We start from the raw sequence: 8,444 nt of genomic DNA on the forward strand, positions 1-8,444 counted from the left end.
TTTTTTTTAAGTAAGTGAGAGTTGGTTTTTCACCAACTGAAATATTTCAGGTCTTTTATTGTTTTAATACTGATGATTTTGGCATACAGCTCATGAAAACCCAAAATTCCTATCTCAAAAAATTAGCATATCATGAAAAGGTTCTCTAAACGAGCTATTAACCTAATCATCTGAATCAACTAATTAACTCTAAACACCTGCAAAAGATTCCTGAGGCTTTTAAAAACTCCCAGCCTGGTTCATTACTCAAAACCGCAATCATGGGTAGGACTGCTGACCAGAAGGCCATCATTGACACCCTCAAGCGAGAGGGTAAGACACAGAAATACATTTCTGAACGAACAGGCTGTTCCCAGAGTGCTGTATCAAGGCACCTCAGTGGGAAGTCTGTGGGAAGGAAAAAGTGTGGCAAAAAACGCTGCACAACGAGAAGAGGTGACCGGACCCTGAGGAAGATTGTGGAGAAGGACCAATTCCAGACCTTGGGGGACCTGCGGAAGCAGTGGACTGAGTCTGGAGTAGAAACATCCAGAGCCACCGTGCACAGGCGTGTGCAGGAAATGGGCTACAGGTGCCGCATTCCCCAGGTCAAGCCACTTTTGAACCAGAAACAGCGGCAGAAACGCCTGACCTGGGCTACAGAGAAGCAGCACTGGACTTTTGGACAAATTTTGCATGTCATTCAGAAATCAAGGTGCCAGAGTCTGGAGGAAGACTGGGGAGAAGGAAATGCCAAAATGCCTGAAGTTCAGTGTCAAGTACCCACAGTCAGTGATGGTCTGGGGTGCCATGTCAGCTGCTGGTGTTGGTCCACTGTGTTTTATCAAGGGCAGGGTCAATGCAGCTAGCTATCAGGAGATTTTGGAGCACTTCATGCTTCCATCTGCTGAAAAGCTTTATGGAGATGAAGATTTCATTTTTCAGCACGACCTGGCACCTGCTCACAGTGCCAAAACCACTGGTAAATGGTTTACTGATCATGGTATTACTGTGCTCAATTGGCCTGCCAACTCTCCTGACCTGAACCCCATAGAGAATCTGTGGGATATTGTGAAGAGAAAGTTGAGAGACGCAAAACCAAATTTTGGGTTTTCATGAGCTGTATGCCAAAATCATCAGTATTAAAACAATAAAAGACCTGAAATATTTCAGTTGGTGTGCAATGAATTTAAAATATATGAAAGTTTAATTTTTATCATTACATTATGGACAATAATGAACTTTATCACAATATGCAAATTTTTTGAGAAGGACCTGTATATTAGGGCCCAAAATTTCAAATAGATCCTTTAAAAAGCGAGGAGGAATAGAACATAACAGTTAACATGTGACAGTTTCATACATAGATATACATAATAATGGGTAGATGTCTTACGGCGGAGTCTCTAATGTCATCACCGGCGGCCATCTTGTCACAGGCAAGCTTTCTGGCGGGCTCTGTGGTACCTGATGTAAGGTGAGTAATCTGCACGAACACAAATACTCTTATCTCGCTGAAATCTTGACGGATTTACAAAATGTTTGATTTCTTACAAACGTTAATAACGTGGCTATAATTCTGGATGCGTGAACATGTTGAAATTGCAGCTTTTCTTCGAAAGACGACTTAATCGTGTATCATAGTTGTGCAAGTTATCAAGGCTGAGACCACAATCGAGCTGTTCAATTATATAGGTTTTACTGACACCAATAACGATTTTATGACAACCAATATTTTGTCAAAATTACAGTCTTTGTGGATGTGGTTGAGTGAGACCTAACGTTAGTAGTTACAGTTTAGCTGCTACCCAGCAATTTTACATCAGTGGGAGAGGCAGAATTGCTCTTTCTTTTCAATATAACTTAAGTTGCACATGATTTCCAATCGGTTTGGTTTTTTTAAAAACATCTTACATTATGATACAGGAAATTGCTGGCTTTATAGGAGAAGATGCCAGACTTTTGTGCAGCCTACGGATGCTCCAATCACCGTAGTCTCAAAACGAGAGCCCGTGGGATCACCTTTCACCTGTAAGATATGAAAATATTATGATTATATTTGGGATAATCTTTAGTTACTTAGTGGATGTATGTACAGTACAGGTCCTGTTACACAGGAACTGCGGGGCTATGACATAATAGTATTACAAGATTGTTGCTGACCCAAAGATTTTTACAAGTTTGTTTACACAATCGCAGAATGTTTCTTTTGGACACCTTTTTATAACTAGTTTAGTGTGGTTGTCTTATTCTAAAGTACATACATGCATACATGATGCATACATGCACACACACACACATTCATACATACAGGTACCCAAAACATATGATAATTTAGGTGTCCTTACCCTTAATGTTAAAAGAAGGAAAAAAGGGTTGGAAATGTTGACAATAATTTATATATCTGGGTACATTTCTCACATTTTTAAGGTTTAACCAAAACCGGAAAGATGAGGAGGCAGTGGGAACTTGCCCTAAGAAGAGACGGTTTTGTTGCCTCTGACAGGACACTGCTCTGCAGTGAGCACTTCAGGAGTGAGGACTTTGACAGAACGGGGCACAATGTCCGGCTTAAAGATGGTGTTGTGCCAAACATTTTCAACTTTCCAGCTCATCTTCAAAGGGTATGTATCATTGACCAACAGTAATTCAAGGTGTATAAGATTGAGAGATCAATATGTGATTAAATGTCACTTTAGTTTTTGTTTCTGCAAGTTATATAATGTGGTGTTTATTACAGCACATTTTAGACACTCAAAACTTCTTTACTTTACTTTATTTTAGCTGGTAGCAGCAAAAAGCACAAGCACCTCTAGAAGAGCGGAAGACATCCTGCCAATGGACTTGTCTCAGGATGTACCTCAACATGATGTTGTGAGTGTTTACATGTGGAATGTCAAACAAATGAGAGCATGATGTGGCTTGTTATATTAAATCCTTTATCTTGGTGGTACCCAGAAAGGTTTATGATGGTGTTAGTAGGCTAAGAGCCCAATATTATTTGAGGTGGTACTCTGTGTAAAAAGTTTGAGAACTACTGGCTATCTCACTTGCTCCGTCGCTCATATACTTGAATGAATAAACATCTAGGGGTAGGCTAGATACTAAACCCAGGGGTAGGCAACCTTTACAATCAAAAGAGCCATTTTTGTCCAGAGCCACAAAACATATTTTTGCCTTATAAGTGGACAAGCCTATACAATTTCTTAATTGTATGCTGTTGTGTTTTCTGTTGGAGAATTGGAGAACCTAAACATGTATTTAGGCTCACAGAATTGAAAAGTGAAGATTGAATTGTAAAAAAAGTAACTTATTAATTTCCATATTACTATTATTTATATATTTGTATATTTTGGCAAAACAACAGGGAGCCACTGGAGAGAGGAATTTGAGACGCAAGCGGCAGGCCACTGACCACTTGTATGCATTGCCTGCTTGCCCTAAGGCTATAAAGGCCAAACTTGAAGAAGCCTCAGCGAGAGTGAGGAAACTGCAGCGGGAGAAGAGTAATGCCTTGAGGAGAGAAAAGAGGTCCAAGATGAACATGCAGGCTCTTCTGGAGGAACTGAAGGAGAAAAATCTCATCAACGAAGAGCTGAAAGACAACCTTGAATGCTACTCGGGTAAAATAAAAATATTACATTGAATATTTTGTGTATTTTAAGTTCTTTGTTGAATTCCTAGTTACTATTAAAAGGATACCCACTGAATCACTTTGCTAATTGAATTTCAGATCTTCAGGTTCATCTCCTGTCGAGGCAGGGCATAGAGTACACCAAGGCCCAGAGAGATTTTGCCCTTACGCTCCATCTGCATGGTCCAAAGGCATATCACTACCTGAGAGATACCCTGCATATTCACCTGCCACATCCCAGTTCATTGCAAAGGTATTCTTCATGATGTTTAATTTTATACTGAATTACATTAAGCACTACAGACAATATTATCATGAATGGTTAAACTTACTGATCTAACAGCTCATGTATCATGCTGATACATGTTGATATTATAGCTATTTTTTGTGTGCCCACAATAGGGATGCTCTCTTGATGCCGGACCTGGTCTCAATAAAATGATGTTGGACATGCTGGAAAGACGGCGTCAGGAAGACGAGGTCAAGTACGGATGATCCTCAGACACAAACAATGTTTGGATATGTGGACATAAGGGATCGATTGAATGAGACTGACATAGCTTCCGATGTTCTTGTGTTTATGGTGGTTGGGCTTCAAGGTTATTGGAAAGCTCCAATTGCATATTATTTGACCAAGTCCCTTACACCACAATCACAGAAAGTCTTAGTAGAGCATGCATTAGAAGAGCTGCATCGTCGTCAGATAAGAGTGGTGTGCATGACAATGGATGGTCATGCATCCAATGTAAGTATGTGCACTCAACTTGGGGGCGATCTAAAAGCAGACCCCTGTGAGCCCTTGAAGACCCATTTCCCACATCCAGTAACCCATGACAATGTTTTTGTTATGATGGATGCTTGCCACATGCTGAAGCTGACACACAATATGTTGCAGGTACGTGCTCATTGTTGCATACATTATTGCGCATATTTGCTCTGGTTGACTCTGTAAAAGTGCTTTTTATATATTTTGATTGTATTTGCATAATTGTGCAGAACATATGGTGCTCTACATTTGACGTGTGCAGTGGAAAAAAAAATCTGATTCTGCAGGCGTACAGCCCAATTAGAAGCACTACTGGCACTATCAATTGGAAGTACATAGTTCATCTGAACAATGTCCAAAAGAAAAGTGGACTACATGCTGCCAACAGAGTCACAGATAAGCATGTGAACTTTGCTAATCAGAAGATGAAGGTATATTTGTATGATGATTAATGTATGGAGGGGCGCAATAGTAATGGGCTCTAGGGCATTATTGTGTTTTTATACTTTTTGATGATGTTTGTATCTTGTAGTGCTAATTTGTACTTCATTTCTCCTTATAAACTCAATCAAGGTCTCCCTGGCTGCCCAGACTTTGAGTAGCTCTGTGGCAGTGGCACTCTGCATGTTACAGGAGGTGGGCTATCCAGAGTTCAGAGATTGTGAGGCTACTTCTGAATTCATTAAGGTAATGCAGCTAGGGATTTGCATCATTTGACCAAAATGATTTCTAACATTTGAGTGATTAATTGGTTTAACCCCTTTAACCCTTTAACACCCACCCTACCTTTGTGGTTGGTCTGCTGGTCAGCAACCCCAAAACGAGGGTGGTTGTTAAAAGGTGAATGCCACCAGGATTAACCCTTTTTTCTTTTTCTTATCAAATTCAACAATATGCAAGAACTTGGATAAAACTGTTTATACCTATCTCATACTTACCTCAGAAGCACCCTTATTGTCACATGTCAGATTTACAGGTTTAAAACAGTGCAGCAATTTAATTTTAAAAAGCATAGCCACAGAGGAAATGGAGAGAAATTAAACTATGCCTCATACTTTGGTGTTTGCTATCTGATACCTGTTGACACTCAGTTATAGTGATGATTTCAGTGCTTCCGGTTAATTTAGATATTTGTTTATAGATAACAGACAGGCTGTTTGACATCTTGAACAGCCGCAATCCCAGAGCTAAAGGGTTCAAAGCCCCCCTTGGTTCTAGGAATTGGACAAGCACCAGGGAGTTCTTGTCAAAAGTCAGAGGGTACTTGCTCACTTTGAAGATGGAAGATGGCAAACCCCTTTACCGAACAAAGAGGTCTTTTAAAATAGTGATTGTTGTAATAGTGATGCACTGACACCATTTGTAGTCGTCAATACCCAGTTCAAATTCTTTATTATAATTAAATTATCAGAATGAGGTGGCTGATTTAGAAAATATGGTTTTATTTTATTCTTCGTTTGATGTATACAAGTAGTCAATTTACAAATCATTAATCTATCTAAGGTAAAACTCTACCTGTTTCAGTGCATCCATCAAGTCCATGATATAAGTTCATGAGATGATTGTTGTTCTCTTGTTTATCTATCTTCTGCATCGAGTTCATAAGATGCTCTTTTCTGTCTGCGTCAAGTTCATAAAGTGGTACGTATTATTAATATGATACTATCTTGCTCCAATGTGTTTGCTGTCTGCAAATTTGTTTCAGTTCCAATTCTCTTGTATTCAGTTTTTTTCTCCCCAGATGCCGGTGTTAAAATGGTATGTATTGGATGGTCTGCTTGTTATGTTGTGAATTGATTCCAGAAGATTTAGTGTCCTAAAAGTAATTTTAAGAATCCTAAACCTCACACTGATTATACTTTTAAGGTCAGGGATGCAAACTAGTCAGCTTTACACCCAATTATGGCAATTAAGTTAATTGTGTGAAATGTGGATTTGTGTCTGTCCTGAGAAGTGCTGCTCTGGGAGCATTCACCATTCTCACCCTGCACCGTTAGTTTGCATCCCTGCTTTCTTGTGTCCTGTTTTGGGAGGATCATCATAATAATACAGTATTTGCTTTTGAAGATTCCTCTCTGTCCTGGGCTTCATCATAAACATTGACACATTGATGTCGATGGTTCCTGTGCTGCTTGAAGGACAGCGATATGTCCTGACCTACAGGTTCAGCCAGGACCACTTGGAGCTTCTCTTCAACTCCATCAGAGCATCCGGTAGGGTTCATCATTAATATTTACCAGCCGCTACACTAAGTGACACAAAGTGTCAGCAAACGCTTGTATTGTTTTCAGTTTGTCGGTCCATATGTTTTTATGTTTTGTAAAATTTGTTTTCTGAAGACATGCACAGTAACCCTAACCCTAAGACATACACAGTACCTGGAAGTGTCACAAACCATTTTGAGTATTTAGAAAAATGCCTGTGTTTGACTATCTGTTTGCAGAATTTATCACCACTGATACAGTCTGAATTGTATGATAATGTCATTCAACTTAATTTATATGGAAAGATCATTCAGGGGTGGCTAGTTCTAATTTTTTTTTTTTTAAGCATAAAACATTTTTAAAGCATGTATCGAATATCTGTGTACTATACTCATATATCTTTTTTTATTTTTTGTTTTTTTTTAAGGTGGCTGGAATAACAACCCTAATGCCAGCCAGTTCAAGTACATCTTTAGGAAGCTGATGGCCCGGTGTGGGGTTGTTAAACCATGCAGAGGCAATGTGACGGCACAGGATGACACACAGTCCCTACCAGCTGTCGTTGACACCTCTACAAGCCTGTCAGCTGTAGATATGTCCTCTGCAGCAGGAGGAGAAGATCTTCCATCCCCATTTGCTGACATTCCTGCCCTAATACATGACCACAGCTACCTTCCCATCCGCTTTGATGGTCTTGTGGACAACGCTCTCGTGTACATTTCAGGTAAAGGCTGACTGAAAGTTGATTTTGCCTATAACCGATAGTGCCAATAGTCAAATTCTGGGGGAAAACAATCTCGCAAGTCCATAAAGAGAAATTTTCCCTTAATTTCCACATCCTTATTAATGATTATTATTATTATAAGTAATGATATTATTATACTAACTCAAGTTTCAGGATTTGTTGTGCGACGGGCTCTGAAGAAGCTGTCGTGTGATGTATGCCGTGCCAGCCTAGTGACAGACGCTGCATCTGCCATCAAGGACCAGAGCTACCACCTGCTGATCTTAAAAAACAATGGAGGTCTGGTGATTCCATCAGAAGGCACAGTGAGGGTCGTCAGGGCAGCAGAGTGGGTCATTCGTCAGGCATCAGCAAGTACCAGACGATCACAGCCCATCAAACTGCTAGAGGTCGTGTACACTGTACGGAAGAGGATAGGGTCAGAGGATGTGTTTGTGCTCGGGGAGCACATTGGCGAAACGCAGTATGGCATAGACAGCCACCACCATACGCTGTTAACAGTAGTTGTGTCCCTGTTTTTTAAGCTAAGGTTGCACCACATCGCTAAAATGACTAACCTTGCCTTACAGAGCAACAACATGCAACAGAAGCTCAATAAAACTGTCCTTTTCAAAGGGCATTAGCCCAAGCTCTGTTATTTTGGGTCATTTTTTTTTTCTCTGTCCTCCACAGTAGTGTAGTTCTCTCTACAGGGTGGGGATTTCAACATGCAGCATTTTTTTATGTATATTTGTAAAGGGGAATCTTGTATCTATTTTTTTTTATTGCAAATGTCACTTTTATAATAGTTAAAAAAAATAAATAGCCTTTTGTGTAATTATTCCATATTTTGTGTAGTCATTCTATATCAGAACCCCTGACATACAATCCAAATAGTCTACAAGAAACTTCAGAGTGTTACCTTTCATTTGAGACCAGGAATATGCTTCTACACCAAGAGGTTACCACACAGTAAGCCTTTATTTTCAGTATGTATTTTGGGAATTTTACAAAACGCATGAGCATACCTTGGCAAATAAATGGTCTAAAGTACTCATATTTCATTCTATATTGATCTGCTTTTGCACACAGCTTTACAAGACCTGGTGCTTGGGCTCAGTTGTGTTTCTAAAGTTA

At 39.7% G+C, this 8,444-nt stretch overlaps 2 protein-coding genes across 3 annotated transcripts; both read left to right on the forward strand.

Moving 5' to 3' along the window:
• The first annotated feature begins 1,934 nt into the window (after positions 1 to 1,934).
• LOC132104581 (THAP domain-containing protein 6-like) lies at positions 1,935 to 3,879 on the forward strand. Its single transcript, XM_059510147.1, has 4 exons — positions 1,935 to 2,607; positions 2,771 to 2,853; positions 3,347 to 3,602; positions 3,713 to 3,879. The coding sequence occupies exons 1-4, from the start codon at positions 2,430 to 2,432 to the stop codon at positions 3,877 to 3,879; spliced, it is 684 nt and encodes a 227-aa protein (XP_059366130.1). The 5' UTR covers positions 1,935 to 2,429.
• A 1,156-nt stretch (positions 3,880 to 5,035) lies between these two features.
• Positions 5,036 to 8,063, forward strand: LOC132104800 (uncharacterized). 2 transcript variants are annotated; one of them, XM_059510337.1, is made up of 4 exons: positions 5,036 to 6,592; positions 7,011 to 7,307; positions 7,482 to 7,515; positions 7,548 to 8,063. In XM_059510337.1, the coding sequence occupies exons 1-4, from the start codon at positions 6,490 to 6,492 to the stop codon at positions 7,849 to 7,851; spliced, it is 738 nt and encodes a 245-aa protein (XP_059366320.1). In that variant the 5' UTR covers positions 5,036 to 6,489; the 3' UTR covers positions 7,852 to 8,063. The 2 variants fall into 2 exon arrangements, with proteins under 2 accessions (XP_059366320.1, XP_059366319.1); XM_059510336.1 differs by having other exon boundaries at positions 5,038 to 6,592; positions 7,482 to 8,063.
• Positions 8,064 to 8,444: the final 381 nt, after the last annotated feature.

This window comes from Carassius carassius, chromosome 25 (assembly GCF_963082965.1).
Source record: "Carassius carassius chromosome 25, fCarCar2.1, whole genome shotgun sequence".
NCBI classification, from domain to species: Eukaryota; Metazoa; Chordata; class Actinopteri; order Cypriniformes; family Cyprinidae; genus Carassius; species Carassius carassius.

Bases quoted from the DNA above. Each gene is read 5' to 3' on its own strand.
- LOC132104581 (XM_059510147.1), top strand. From the start codon at position 2,430: ATGAGGAGGCAGTGGGAACTTGCCCTAAGAAGAGACGGTTTTGTTGCC. The intron at 2,608-2,770 runs GTATCATTGACC...TTTAGCTGGTAG, and splicing joins AGCTCATCTTCAAAGGGTAT to CAGCAAAAAGCACAAGCACC. The intron at 3,603-3,712 runs GTAAAATAAAAA...ATTGAATTTCAG, and splicing joins CAACCTTGAATGCTACTCGG to ATCTTCAGGTTCATCTCCTG.
- LOC132104800 (XM_059510336.1), top strand. From the start codon at position 6,490: ATGTCGATGGTTCCTGTGCTGCTTGAAGGACAGCGATATGTCCTGACC. The intron at 6,593-7,010 runs GTAGGGTTCATC...TTTTTTTTTAAG, and splicing joins CAACTCCATCAGAGCATCCG to GTGGCTGGAATAACAACCCT. The intron at 7,308-7,481 runs GTAAAGGCTGAC...CTCAAGTTTCAG, and splicing joins CGCTCTCGTGTACATTTCAG to GATTTGTTGTGCGACGGGCT.